The sequence below is a fragment of the Podarcis tiliguerta genome, assembly GCF_965153285.1.
Source record: "Podarcis tiliguerta genome assembly, chromosome: 10".
Classification (NCBI taxonomy): domain Eukaryota; kingdom Metazoa; phylum Chordata; class Lepidosauria; order Squamata; family Lacertidae; genus Podarcis; species Podarcis tiliguerta.
In genome coordinates, this window is record NC_139543.1 from 65235711 (window position 1) to 65250470 (window position 14760).

At 47.3% G+C, this 14760-nt stretch overlaps 1 protein-coding gene across 3 annotated transcripts in view; it reads left to right on the forward strand.

Moving 5' to 3' along the window:
• The first annotated feature begins 4779 nt into the window (after nt 1–4779).
• ITIH5 (inter-alpha-trypsin inhibitor heavy chain 5) overlaps nt 4780–14760 on the forward strand; it is a 63949-nt gene continuing 53968 nt past the window's right edge. Inside the window, exon 1 of one of the 3 annotated variants that reach the window (XM_083401907.1) lies at nt 4780–5043. In XM_083401907.1, coding sequence (XP_083258033.1) covers nt 4924–5043 — 120 coding nt within the window. In that variant the 5' untranslated portion in view covers nt 4780–4923. The remainder of the gene's footprint in view (nt 5044–14760) is intronic. The other 2 variants (XM_083401906.1, XM_083401908.1) reach the window with 2 other exon arrangements.

Consider the following 14760-nt stretch of genomic DNA (forward strand, 5'->3'; position numbering starts at 1 on the left):
TCTGGTCTGTTCACTAATAGATGCATTTTATACATACTTATAGGGACGCGGGTGGCGCTGTGGGTTAAACCACAGAGCCTAGGACTTGCCGATCAGAAGGTTGGCGGTTCGAATCCCCGTGACGGGGTGAGCTCCCGTTGCTCAGTCCCTGCTCCTGCCAACCTAGCAGTTTGAAAGCACGTCAAAGTGCAAGTAGATAAATAGGTACCGCTCCAGCGGGAAGGTAAACGGTGTTTCTGTGCGCTGCTCTGGCTCGCCAGAAGCGGCTTAGTCATGCTGGCCACATGACCCGGAAGCTGTACGCCGGCTCCCTCGGCCAATAAAGCGAGATGAGTGCCGCAACCCCAGAGTCGGCCACGACTGGACCTAATGGTCAGGGGCCCCTTTACCTTTACTTTATACATACTTATGCACATCCGAGGATATACTTTTTGTTTTGTTCTTTACATATTACTTGACTGGAGAACCGCGTTGCAAAATTTGAAGATGTGTGGAATTCAAAGGATGGCTCAATTTCGATTTACATTCCTTGTTGGCATCCATCTGTTTCGGGAGACGATGGAGGAGTGTGCCACTGCCAAACTTTTGGAAGGTTGCAGCACCTGTTGTGCCTGGAGAGACTGATATGGGAGAGACATGTTTTGTTGCAGCTGGGGCAGGCGAAGGCATCCAGCTGTGCTGCTGCAGATGCACAATGGCATTTCTTCCAATGGTCATTCCTCCTGTGGTCAGAAAATGTGAATTAGGTAGGTTCACCTTGAATGCAAACGGAATCAAATTCCTCCCTACTCCCGAGGAGACCTCCGGCTACTCTGCTCTCTCTGTGCCGTTGCAAACATTGTGAGTACTTTCAAGCATAGCTCATAGAACAGTTTTGTCTCCTGCACAACTTTGTTTTGAATTGATGAATACTGCAGTTATTTTTTTTAAGTTATGGAGGGAATTGTCAGGTGTGCGTGCAGGAGCCAGGCCCTGTGACCAATAGGACTTTGCAGGACTGGGGCCTTCCTAAGTTTGTTCTGAAGAGGCAGGTGAGGCCGATTGGTAACTCACAGCATCTGGTGGCAAGAGCAGGGAACGGGTATAAGGTCAGCATTTCCCTTCGGCTCTTTGCCACAGCAACACGTTCCCTGCCTAGCTGCGTTTGACTTCTTGCTTCTTGATCCTCGGACCCCTGACTTTGTGACTCCTTGCTTCTTGATCCTCGGACCCCTGAGTTCGTGACTCCTTGCTTCTTGATCCTCAGACCCCTGACTTTGTGACTCCTTGCTTCTTGATCCTCGGACCCTTGACTTTGTGACTCCTTGCTTCTTGATCCTTGGACCCCTGACTTTGTGACTCCTTGCTTCTTGATCCTCGGACCCCTGACTTCGTGACTTCTTGCTTCTTGATCCTCGGACGCCTGACTTCGTGACTACTTGCTTCTTGATCCTCGGACCCTTGACTTCGTGACTCCTTGCTTCCTGACCCTCTGACCCTTGGCTTTCTGACTCCTGGCTTCTGGACTCCCGTTCCTGCTCCCACCCCACCATCTTGCCCCGGTCCTGACTTCCCCAGCCGGGACTTTGATCGCCTGTGAACTGGACCGTGACAGGAAATCACATTACAATACAAGCTATACAACAACCAATCAAACAGACCCCCCCCCCCAAAAAAACAGAAGCAAGAGACTTCAGCAGAATAACATGCCACCAATTGCAAAATCATTAGCAATCAACATTTCATGCTCCTCATACTGATTTTATGCCACCTCTGACAGCTGCTAAGGACACAAGAACACTCCAGGTTGGGGGTTATCGGGTCAGTTGGCAATGGTGCTGATAGCAAGCTTCATGCAAGCCTGGGAATAAATTCACAAGAGGAATTCCAATTCAGTTTCCTGCAGTTGTTTCCCCTGCTGGTATGGAACTGGCTCTGAGGCAGAAATAACAGCTGGTTGCATGATTAGCCGGCAAGGCAGGACAGAGTGTGTGGGTGTGTGTTCTTATTTGACCTCCGAGAGAGCTGGCAACCTTTTTCAGGCTGGCCTTGGCCCAGGACTGACCAGTTGCCGACAACTAATGTGGAAAGGCAGGGGATGGCACAAGCAGCTCACTGTCACTTTGGAGTGGAAACGTGTTCAGATGTTTCGTTCTGGAGCGTGCAGGCCACTTTGCAGGGCGCACCTCTTGCGCCGAGCCCTGCAGACACGCTGCACGGCCAAGCATGTACTCATTCATGTAACACACCTGTTTGTTTGGGCACAGTTTTGTTCCTTGGGAGCAGCCAAAGAGCAGAAACAAGCTCGCATCCGCGTGTTCTCGTTTGTGAAGCGTGCAGTGCCAAACAAAACAGACACTCGAAAGCTGTTCTTGACTATCAAAATGAGAGAGGGAGATGAGAGGCAGAAGAGGAAAGGCTGTAGCTCTGAGAGGCAGATCATCTGTTTTGCATGCAGAAGGTCTTGGGTTCAAATCCTGACAACTCCAGGCAGAACTAGGACAGACCCTGATCTAGAATCCTGGACAGCCTCTGCCAGTCAGTGAAGACGTTACTGAGCTGGGTGGACCAACGGTCTGACGTGGTATACATTATTATTATTATTATTATTATTATTATTATTATTATTATTATTATTATTTATATGCCACCCTTTTGTCAAAAGATCTCAGGGCGGTCCACAAGATAAAAACACAAGATAAAGCACAAATAAAACAGAAACAACAAAACAAGAACCCTCCTCCCACAAACACATTTAAAAGGCTGTAAGAATATTGATCAGCCAAAGGCTTGGTTGAAAAGGAAGAGCATTCTATAATCAGGGGGCCACTGCAGAAAAGGCCCTTTCTCATGTGGGCACCCTCCAGACTTCATGTGAAGGAGGCACGTGAAGAAGGGCCTCAGATGATGAATGCAGAGTCCAGGTCGGTTTATAGGGTGGGGAGGAGGTTCTTGAGGGTCCTGAGCTGCTTAAGGCAGCTTCCTATGTTTATATATATATATATATATATATATATATATATATATATTCAACAAGGAATATATATATGTTTTTTAACATATCATTTTCAACAATTATTAAACATACTTTTATATCTTATACAATTTTTTTGACTTCAATCAATTACATCTGAAAATTTTCCAATCTTTTCCACTTAATTTACATTTCTTACTTTCACTATTACATTTAAATATCAGAACATCTCTCTTCTTTGCAATATTTCATATATTCCTCCTTACAAAACTTCTTGTAGTCCTACTAGCGTAATTTGTTGATTACAGCTGCTCTTCAAATAGTTTTGTATATTTCTTCCAATCTTCTGTGAATCTCTGGTCCCGCAGGTTTCAAATCCTTCCTGTCATTTTATCTAATTCTGCATAGTCCATTAATTTCATCTGCCATTCTTCTTTCGTCGGTATTTCTTCTTGCTTCCATTTCTGGGCCAACAATACTCTTGCCGCTGTTGTTGCGTATAAAAAAACAGTTTAATATCCTGTTTATTAATGTCCTCACTTATAATACCAAGTAAAAATGCTTCTGGTCTTTTTAAAAAATGTATATTTCAACATTTTTTTATCTCATTGTATATCATTTCCCAGAAGTTTTTTACTTTCTTACATTCCCACCACATATGATAAAATGGTCCTTCTTTTTCTTTACATTTCCAACATGTATTACTTGTCTTATACATTTTAGCTAATTTCACTGGTGTGATATACCATCTATACATCATTTTCATCACATTCTCTTTCAAAGCATTAAGCTTTCTATGTTTCTAGGGGAATGTGAGAATTTGGTTGCCCTGATACACCAGTCCTCCTCTGAGCCGACAATGCAGAAAGTTTCCTTTCATTCTGCAATGTTTGGTGGATGTGGGAGAAGAGAGAGTCTTGGACCAGCTGGGCTTCCCACAATTAATTCCTGCAGAAGGCTGCCTAGTTATTTCCATGAGGATAGGTGGTGGGGCTCGGTTCTGCTGGAAGCTGTGGCCTGTAATCCCAGGGCGAAGTAAGCGTTAACAGCACTCTTCACATGCACCAAGGCACCACCTTAGCCTTACCTTACATCGCCCAGAGCTTTCAGCCTGATGCTGGGAGCACAGATAAAGAGACTTGGAGGATCAGGCTAGCATCTCGGTCTTACTGGGCCCAACCAGATGTTTGAGGGAAGCCCGAAAGCAGGACATGAGCACATCTGGGACCAGGGATGAGAAAATCTGTCAATACCAGTTTCTCATTATTATTTTTTCCAAATTCAGCTTTCCGCACTTCCCCACCGGTTTTTTAAAAGCCACCATGAAAATTCACACAATGCCACACAAACATCTTTTTGAATTCCGCTTTGCACTTCTTTGCAAGCCGTTCCCCGCAAGACAATGCACGTTCATGTGCCATTGTAAACAATATAGCCATTTGTGTGTATGCACTGTATATGCATTCCTGCGCACGCTCCTTTGCACTGCAAAATTTGGAACAGTGTGGATTTTGGTGGGCAGCCTTGTTTTCGGCTCGTGCGCTCTTTAGGAAAGTGCAGAACAGGTGGGTTCACCTTTAAATGCAAACTGAATCGAATTCCGCCCCCCCTTCCCTATCTGGGACTGAGCTGAATCTGGAAGAAATGAAACCCAGAATCTTGGCCGAAGCAAGCGGTACTCCTGAGCAACTAGACTTTATCAGGAAATCCAGCAAGATCAGCTTGTATTTCCCTTTCTGGTAAATTAAACTTGAGCGAGGAAACCCCGGGCTTGGCTATGAGCTCTGGCAGAGGGGCTGGGTCCAGGGGAGGAGAGAAGGGCGAGGCGAGCAGCCAAGCAGACTGCTCTCAGATGCTTTCCCCATCTCAGTGAGCGGCAGGCTGAAGCCGCAGCAAATACCTCCCCCCCCTCCACAACTTTCCCATCTTCTCCCACCCAGTTCCTCTAATTTTGGCTTGTGTTTTCCACCATGATCTGGCTGGTATGGCTTTGCTGTCGTCTCTCGGCCGTTTCTGCACAGCAAGATCCCGAACTCCTAGCCAGGGACCTAGAAGAAGCTGAGATTTTGGATTACAGCCTCATTGACAATGTAAGATCTTTTAATAATAATAATAATAATAATAATAATAATAATAATAATAATAATGGTTTTATTATTGCTGTGGGTCTGTGGCCAGATTATAGGAGACTGTTAATGGGCAGGGAGCAGAATAACTGAGAAAGGGTGTGTGGAGCTCAGCTCTTGTGACTTGAAGATAAATCCGACATAATTTAGCAAGCAAAGCTTTTCTCCCAGCCCAGTGGGTAAAGGTTCGCTGGTTTTCTTCCTGTGTGTCCAGCTGTTGTTAAAACAAAAGGGTGGGGTAGCTGAATTTTTTTTAAAAGTGGCAAGCTTAATTAAAGACCTTTGCACTCGTCCCTTATATGCAGAGTTGGCAAGTTTAGCCTCTAAAAGGGTTCCCTTATCATATAATAAGAGTTCTACGGGAAATGCAACCAGCTGCTCCCATTTCTTCCAGCGCTTTATAATAGTAATATAATAATAATTTATTATTTATACCACGCCCATCTGGCTGGGCTTCCCCAGCCACTCTGGGCGGCTGCCAACAAAATATTAAAATACAATAGTCTATTAAACATTAAAAGCTTCCCTAAACAGGGCTGCTTCAGATGTCTCCTAAAAGTCTGGTAGTTTTTGTTCTCTTTGACATCTGGTGGGAGGGCGTTCCACAGGGCGGGTGCCACTACCGAGAAGGCCCTCTGCCTGGTTCCCTGTAACTTGGCTTCTCGCAGCGAGGGAACTGCCAGAAGGCCCTCGGCGCTGGACCACAGTGTTCGGGCCAAACAATGGGGGTGGAGAAGCTCCTTCAGGTATACTGGACCAAGGCCGTTTAGGGCTTTAAAGTTCAACACCAACACTTTGAATTGTGCTTGGAAACATACTGGGAGCCAATGTAGATCTTTCAAGACTGGTGTTATATGGTCTCGGCGGCCGCTCCCAGTCACCAGTCTAGCTGCCGCATTCTGGATTAGTTGTAGTTTCCGGGTCACCTTCAAAGGTAGCCCCACGTAGAGCGCATTGCAGTAGTCCAAGCGGGAGATAACAAGAGCATGCACCACTCTGGCGAGACAGTCCGTATGGTTCTTTCACAGAACCACAGAATTGTAGAGTTGGAAGGGATCTCTGAGGATCATCTAGTCCAACCCCCTGCGATGCAGGAATCTCAGCTAAAGAAAACCCTAACTTTGGAGGGGTGATAGTCACACCTGGCAAATAAATAAACCAATATGCACACTTAAGGTGCAGGAGGACCCCATTCTTGAAGGCTGGATCTGACAGCCCTGCTTAAACACGAATGATGCCACCACAGGTAGCTAACTAGAACCTCCCTTTTCAACTGCAGTATACCTTGGCACTGAGGACAAACAACAGAGGATGTTCATCACCCGGCTTGGATGCTTCCTGTAGCCCTCTCTGCTTGCTTAATATAGTTTCCTTGCCTCTCAGTTGTTTTCTGTGCAGAAGGATAACTGAGATATCTGAGCCAGTGTGGTGTAGTGGTTAAGAGCAGTAGACTCGTAATCTGGTGAACCGGGTTCGCTTCCCTGCTCCTCCACATGCAGCTGCTGGGTGACCTTGGGCCAGTCACACTTCTCTGAAGTCTCTCAGCCCCACTCACCTCACAGAGTGTTTGTTGTGGGGGAGGAAGGGAAAGGAGGTTGTTAGCCGCTTTGAGACTCCTTCAGGTAGTGATAAAGCGGGATATCAAATCCAAACTCATCTATTATACTGTGATTCTTTTGGGGGGAGGGGTTTGCTGTATATTGCCCCGCAACCCATCCTGATGATGGACATTTTGGAATTTCAATCAATCTGGCTCGTCAGAATACTAGGCTTCAGCTGCGATCCTATGCACACTTACTCGAGAGTAAGGCGCACTCAGCCTGATGAGACTTTCTCCCAGATAGACATAGGACTTTACTGTAAATAGACCTTTGGTCTGATCTAGGAAGGCTGTCTTTCCATCCCCAACTCTCTCAGAAGCCAAGGTCAGAATGCTCAAATATCCCTTCGTCCGTCTTGGGGTTGCACATCGCCCCTTCGGACAATTTCAAGGTGCTATCTCTGGTATCCACGGGTTGTTTTCTCAGCTTCCATAGATTCTCTGTGTTTTGTTTGGGATCTCGTGCAAAGCGAGGGGCGTGTTGTCCTTTACACCGCAGGAACACCTAATTAAACAAGCCTGAGGAATTCACTAGGAAATTTGGGTTGAAAGGCAGGTGAGAGGCAAACATGCAGAACAAAAGGAAATACAACTTTTACCGTGGGGGAAAAAATAGGTGACCTGGAGGTTCTCCGGAGGCTATTGGACACCAAGTCCCATCAGCCCCAGCCATCAAGGGCAACAGGCAGGGGATGATGGGAGTTGGAGTCCAATAGCATCTGGAGGGCCCACCTGCAAGTTGCCCACCACAGGCTTAACCCTTTCCATGCTCACTGCTTTCCCTCTGCAATTCTGCCACTGGCCACAGGGGCAATTTTCAGTATGTTTTACCTATGCATCTTTCGTGAGAGGCGACTCCCTTTGGGAGAGCAGCTGAAAGGAGGGCTTGAAGTAGAACAGTAGCAGGCTGGGCAAGGGTTAGGCAATCCTTATCCTCCCCCCTCCTGGCTGCTTAAGGCAGCCACTTAAAGGTAAAGGGACCCCTGACCATTAGGTCCATTCGTGGACGACTCTGGGGTTGCGGCGCTCATCTCGCTTTACTGGCCGAGGGAGCCGGCATACAGTTTGCGGGTCATGTGGCCAGCAGGACTAAGCCGCTTCCGGCGAACCAGAGCAGCGCACGGAAATGCCGTTTACCTTCCTGCTGGAGCGGTACCTATTTATCTACTTGCACTTTTGATGTGCTTTCGAACTGCTAGGTTGGCAGGAGCAGGGACCGAGCAACGGGAGCTCACCCCATCGCGGGGATTTGAACCGCCGACCTTTTGATCGGCAAGTCCTAGGCTCTGTGGTTTAACCCACAGCACCGCCCGCGTCCCTAAGGCAGCCACTTACACATCACCAAAAAAGAGGGAACTGATCGCAGGAAGAAGGCATAGGTCTGCATACATTTTGCACACCCTAATTTATATTTTTCAATGCACGTTTGAGGTCAGTGGCTGTGGGTGACATCCGGCTAACATCCAGGGTATGATATCTAAGTAGACCCATTGTTCTACTTTGCCCAGTTGGCATCGGATCCATGACAGGGCCTTTTCAGTGGTGGCTCCCCATTCATGGAATGCCTTCCCTCGTGAGGTGCATCTCCCTCCTTCATTATTGACTTTCAGGAATGAATTCAAAACATCCCTGTTTGCTCCAGGCATTTGATGACTGGAAGATACTGCCCCCGACAAGCCTGAAATCACGGACTGAGAAAATATGATCGCATTTAACCTTCTTTTTAAAATGTTGTTAATGATATTGCAGTTGATGTGTTTGCCACCCTTGGTGCCCTTGGGAGGAAGGGTGGGATACGAACTGAATAAAATATTCTATAACTGCAGTAGAAACAGAATGCACTTCATCATGGCGGGTGAAGGATATGCCTCTGAATTTGTCGTCCGGTTTCTCACTGTCAATGGGCAACTTCAAGGCTCCTCCTGCTTCCTTTTCTTAACGACCCATTATCATTAAACCAGCCCTGGGCCACATTCATGCATTTAAAGCATTATCATGTCACTTTAAACAGCCGTTGCTTCCCCCAAAGGATTCTGGGAGCTGTAGTTTGTTAAGGGTGCTAAGAAGCCCCTGGTCCCCTTACAGAGCTTTGATTCCCAGAGTTCCCTGGGAAGGAAGGATTTATCATTAAACCACTCTGGAAATGGTAGCCCTGAGAGAGAAATAAGGTGTCTCTTGATGTATGCTGTTGTGTATAGGCAGGGAGTTCCAAAGTCAATAAGCTGCCCCACTAAATGATCAATTTCTTACAACCTCAGAGAGTGAGGTTTCTGTGGCACCTGTCTCCCATTTTTTTTTTTGTAAATGTGAAAATTTTGGGGTGTTCTCCAGCATACAAATACTCCCTGGTGTGTGTGTGTGAGAGAGAGAAAACAGCAATTTTGTTTACATGACCAACAGCACTCATGCTTGGACACTGGAAACAGAAGGAATAATGGTGGCAGTGAAGCACTCGTTGCATTTTGCGGGAAGAGCAAACATGGTTTCATACCATTTGAGTGGAGAGTTCCACAAACCTCTTACAGTCTTCAGCAGTCTTACTCTCCTGTAAGAGTCGTAAATCTGGGCCCATAACCTGTTGTTGGGATACTGCCAGGGAGATGGAGGCATCAGGCAGGCCCCCAAGTTGTCTCCAGACAATCACCCGTCTCCCGTGGAACAGCATCAGTCAATTAGCGACACGAGCCTCAGAGACTTTCCAAGACCCGTGAACACCCTTTCAGCAGAGTGTAAGTCTCCACAACGAAAGATGCAGACAAGAGAGCATATTTACAACTTTAGTCAACATAGTTCAGAACAAAGGAAAAACACGACAGCTTGCCTCTGTGTCCAGGAAAACAGCCAGAATACAAAAGCTATATACAAACGGAAGTTCCCAGCAGACACTGCTGGAAGTAAACAGGCATGTGATACACAACAATCATGCCTGACCCTTTTAAGGTGGAATGAAACTATATCCTAACACGCCCCCCCCCGTGGACACAATTATTAAGGTTAATGGGCTAAATAAGGCCACAACTTTATTGGTTACAGGTGATGAGCGGTATTGGCTTAGGCATTGGTCCTAACCAACTATATCCGGCTTCAGCCCGTCCGCTAGAAGTCGGGGAAGGGTTAACCACCAGTAGGGGGAGTCCTGCTGATGCACATCAACTAGGAACTCCCCCGGGGTCACCGCTAGGGGGTGTGCCTTAGGCCCTCACCTCCATAGGCTTCGGGCAGGGCCACGCCCCCCGGAATCCTTTATCGGACTACCCTTCAATATGCGGGGCAGGTGATGGCACTACCTCCCCTCTTCCATCTACAGAACAATACCAATGCCTAACCGCCAATACCAAGAAAGTTGTGACGATTTGCTACGAGGTAGGCGAAAACCAAGTGGCTGGTGCCAATTTGCCAGGTGGAAAAATTCTTACCAGGCCCCTCAACAGCGACCAACCAAGGTCCATAGCAAGGTCAAGGAACAAAACCTTAAAGGGCGGGAGGGTGGGAAACAGGAACAGCTGGTAGGCAGGAAAAGAGGGAGATCCCCAGCCATGCCTGTGTTAAATAGGGCAGGCCACGCCCCCAGAGCCAGCCGATTGGCTGGCCAGGGGGTGACGCAGCCGGGGATTCCCCCAATCATGCTGGGGCTGGGCTCCAGCCGCCGTGTGCGTGGTGGGGCCGTGACACCCGCAATCCCACCTCCTCTGCAGGGCGGAAGTGGCTTTGGGGTACAGTTAATGTAACTAAGGTTGTTTATAGCGTATTCATCAAAGACGAGGAACCGAAACTATGGAACTCCCTTCCACAGTACGGAATAATGGCCACCAACCTGGATAACTTTAAAACAGGATTTGACAAAGTCATGGAGGAAAGAGCTACCAATGGTTATTTGCCACGATGGCTCTGCCCTGCTTCCACAGTAGTGCTTCTGAATACCCATTGCTGGAAACCACAGGAGGCAAGAGGGATCTTGCGTTCGAATCCTGCTTGCGGGCTTCCCACAGACATCTGTCTGGCCGCTGTGAGGAAAGGATGCTGGACTAAGATGGGCCATTGGCCTGATCCTGCAGACTCTCCTTATGTTCTTATATCCCCACGTCCAGATGTTGTTGGACTCCAACTCCCATCGTGAAATATACTCAGAGTCGAGAGTGGATTTCATGCTCTTTATTCAGCTCATAGTGGTGAGGAGGAATGGAAGTCCCCTCAAAGTACAGTGGTACCCCGCAAGATGAATGCCTCAGAAGACGAAAAACTCGCTAGACGAAAGGGTTTTTCGTTTTCTGAGGTGCTTCGCAAGACGGATTTTCCTAAGGGCTTGCTTCGCTAGACGAAACGGCCCTGCCTCTCCTGTCATGGCGACGGTCACTGCACACACGCACGCTCGCTTCCCCGCTCCTCCGGCTCCCTCCGACCTTCCGGCTGACGGCCGACCTTCCGGCTGCCTCGCGCCGCTGCCCACCACCCTTGCGCGCTCCCCTCAGGAGCCGTTGCCGCCAGCAGCCAGCGTTGCAGCCGGAGTCGCGCTCCTGAGCCCCGCCGCCCTCCAGCAGCCGCGTCGCGCAGTGGCCACAACGCGCAGGTGAGTCTGAGGTACCGGCTGCGGCAGCTGTCCTGCTTCTCCCCGCTCCTCCCCGCCATTGTTAGTGTTTAAATGCAGTGGTGCTTCGCAAGACAAAAAAATCGCACAACGAAAAAACTCGCGGAACGAATTAATTTCGTCTTGCGAGGCACCACTGTATCTGCTTTATATACATTATTTACACAATGGGCTGCACGTGATTGGCTAATTCCGTAATTCTCCTGTAGGCCAATCAGGCTGTGGATTCACTTCCACCTGGAGCCGGATTGGGTGGCTCCTGCTAACCAATCAGACTGCTGCATTGTTCTAGGACCATTCAGACTGCTGCATTCTGAATCCTATTGTTCTAGGACCAATCAGACTGCTGCATTTTGGATCCTATTGTTCTAGGACCAATCAGACTGCTGCATTTTGGATCCTATTGTTCTAGGACCAATCAGACTGCTGCAGTTTGGATCCTATTCAACTCAGTACATAACACATCGTCTCCAGCCAGTCTGGTCAGTGGGAAGGGAGGATGAGAGTCGAATTCCAGCCACATCTGAAAGGTTTCAGGTCCATGTGGATTGCTTGAAATAGTTTTACAGAACTCTGTTTCCTATTTGCAATATCTTGGAATCTGGGCCCAGGTTTCCCCATCTCAGTCGAGGGGACTTTACTCCCCCGGTTCATTCTATATTTAAGTCAGAGAAGCCTTTCCAAAATCCAGGGGATTTCTCTGCAATCAAAACGGGGTTGCAGAACTACATTTGAGAGAGCAGCTCAGTTGCTGGCTGGGCGGGAGACATTGCGAAGGAATGACTTGGCTGCGGGATATATTAACGTCATTCACTTTTCCGCCCCGGGGCAGAAATAAACAGATGCCCACACTTGTTGCCAGGGGTTGTTGTGGTAGCGCTGGTTAACATCATCTCTTCCAGCGAGAGGTTTATAAAGCTGTCAGCCCGGCCTGCTGCTGTGCTCACATGCCCTTCCTGTGGGTTATTGCTTTGCAAGGACAGAAATGCAATCTGCAAGACGGTCCGGCAATTGCGTTTTCTACACATCTGCTCTGCAGGTCTTGTTTCTTAGCAGGAAGTTCTACAGAAAGGGCCACCGGGTCAGCCAGGCATAAGCCAAATTGCTGACAGGTCTGCCCTCAGGGGTTTTTCATTGGGGAATTATTTTTTATTTATTGTTGTTGTTTAGTCATTTAGTTGTGTCCGACTCTTCATGACCCCCTGGACCAGAGCATGCCAGGCACTCCTGTCTTCCACTGCCTCCCACAGTTTGGTCAGACTCATGTTTGTAGCTTCGAGAACACTGTCCAATCATCTCGTCCTCTGTCGTCCCCTTCTCCTTGTGCCCTCCATCTTTCCCAACATCAGGGTCTTTTCCAGGGAGTCTTCTCTTCTCATGAGGTGGCCAAAGTATTGGAGCCTCAGCTTCAGGATCTGTCCTTCCAGTGAGCACTCAGGGCTGATTTCCTTAAGAATGGAGAGGTTTGATCTTCTTGCAGTCCATGGGACTCTCAAGAGTCTCCTCCAGCACCAGAATTCAAAAGCATCCATTCTTCGCTGATCAGCCTTCTTTATGGTCCAGCTCTCACTTCCATACATTACTACTGGGAAAACCAAGGTGATGTCTCTGCTTCTTAAGATGCTGTCTAGGTTTGTTGGTGCATACTTTGCACCAAAATCACTTCCATTCTGTGATCACTTCCATTCTGTGCCTGCAAGAGAATGGTGGAAACAGATGCAGAGGAGGTATAATAATAATAATAATAATAATAATAATAATAATAATAATAATAATAATTATTTATTTATTTATTTATTTATTTATACCCTGCCCATCTGGCTGGGCTTCCCCAGCCACTCTGGGCGGCTTCCAACAAAATATTAAAATACAGTAATGCATCAAACATTAAAAGCTTCCCTAAACAGGGCTGCCTTCAGATGTCTTCTAAAAGTCTGGTAGTTGTTCCTCTTTTTGACATCTGGTGGGAGGGCATTCCACAAGGCGGGAGCCACTACCAAGAAGGCCCTCTGCCTGGTAACTTGGCTTCTTACAGTGAGGGAACCGCCAGAAGACTTTCGGAGCTGGTCCTCAGTGTCTGGGCTGAATAATGGGGGTGGAGACGCTCCTTCAGATATACTGGACCGAGGCCGTTTATGTGTTTTGACACTGGGGAATGCGTGACCTAGCCCTAGCATCTTGGCATTCCAGCCTCCATGTAAACAGTCATAAAAATCTCATTTCTGGGAGGCAAATTAGCAGATATAAATTGACAGCAAGGAAAATTGTAGGGTGGGTGGGAGGCAAAATATACCCTTACATTCCTGAAGATCCTGTTCCTTTTCACCAGGGTAAGGGGGAAAGGGCTTACTGCTCACTTTTAAGAGGGAGATTCCGTAGAAACACTTTCCCTGAACACAATCCTTTCTTCCTTGCCAGAACATTGCACATAACATGTGAAATTAAGATTAAACCCTCATCAGGAAGAACTTTACGACAGTAAGAGCTGTTGTCATGTGTTGAAGAGCAAAAAAAAAGAGGACACATTTGCAGACTTCTACTTTCAACTATGGATCTCTATATCAACTCTACCCATGGAAAAAGAGGACATGTCCTGGGAAAAGAGGACATATGGCAACCATTCAATGAATGGACCAGCCTCCATTGCTACATGCGCCAGCTAAAAGCAACTGTCCAAGTTAAGCTTCCTATGTAGGAGAAAGCCGTCCATCAGATCCTATTCAGGACCTTAAAGACTAAGACCAGAAAGTTGAATTGTGCTTGGAAATGAGCTGGCAATCTGCCAACTGCTTTGAGAACTGGTGAGAACTGGTGCAATTCTGGGCTGCATCAATAGGAGCATAGCATCTAGATCAAGGGAAGTAATAGTGCCACTGTATTCTGCTCTGGTCAGACCTCACCTGGAGTACTGTGTCCAGTTCTGGGCACCACAGTTCAAGAAGGACACTGACAAACTGGAACGTGTCCAGAGGAGGGCAACCAAAATGGTCAAAGGCCTGGAAACGATGCCTTATGAGGAACGGCTAAGGGAGCTGGGCATTCTATGATTCTATGAGATGCCTTCTGTTCAGCTAGTTACAGTCAACAGTCTTGCTGCAGTTAAAGCCAATATGGTGTAGTCAGTGCTGGATTTACGTATAAGCTAAACAAGCTATAGCTTAGGGCCCCACTCTCTTGGGACCCCCCCCCCCAAATTCAATGTTAATATACTTTTTAATTGTATTTCAGTTCAACAATTACCTTGATAAAATACATATTTTGTTATGTGCAGCTGGCATTAGATACCTACTAGGTCCATAAATTACCATATAGCATATATTCAACACAAAAACAGCAATAATTTGTTGTTGACAGCTGCACATATAAAGGGCCCCATTCCTTTCAGTAGCTTAGGGCTGTGATAGGAATTTTGAGGTCTTAGATATATGTTAAATGTTCATAAGTGTACCAACTAAGCACATACATAGCTCAGCACAGGAAGACCAACCCGAAACCA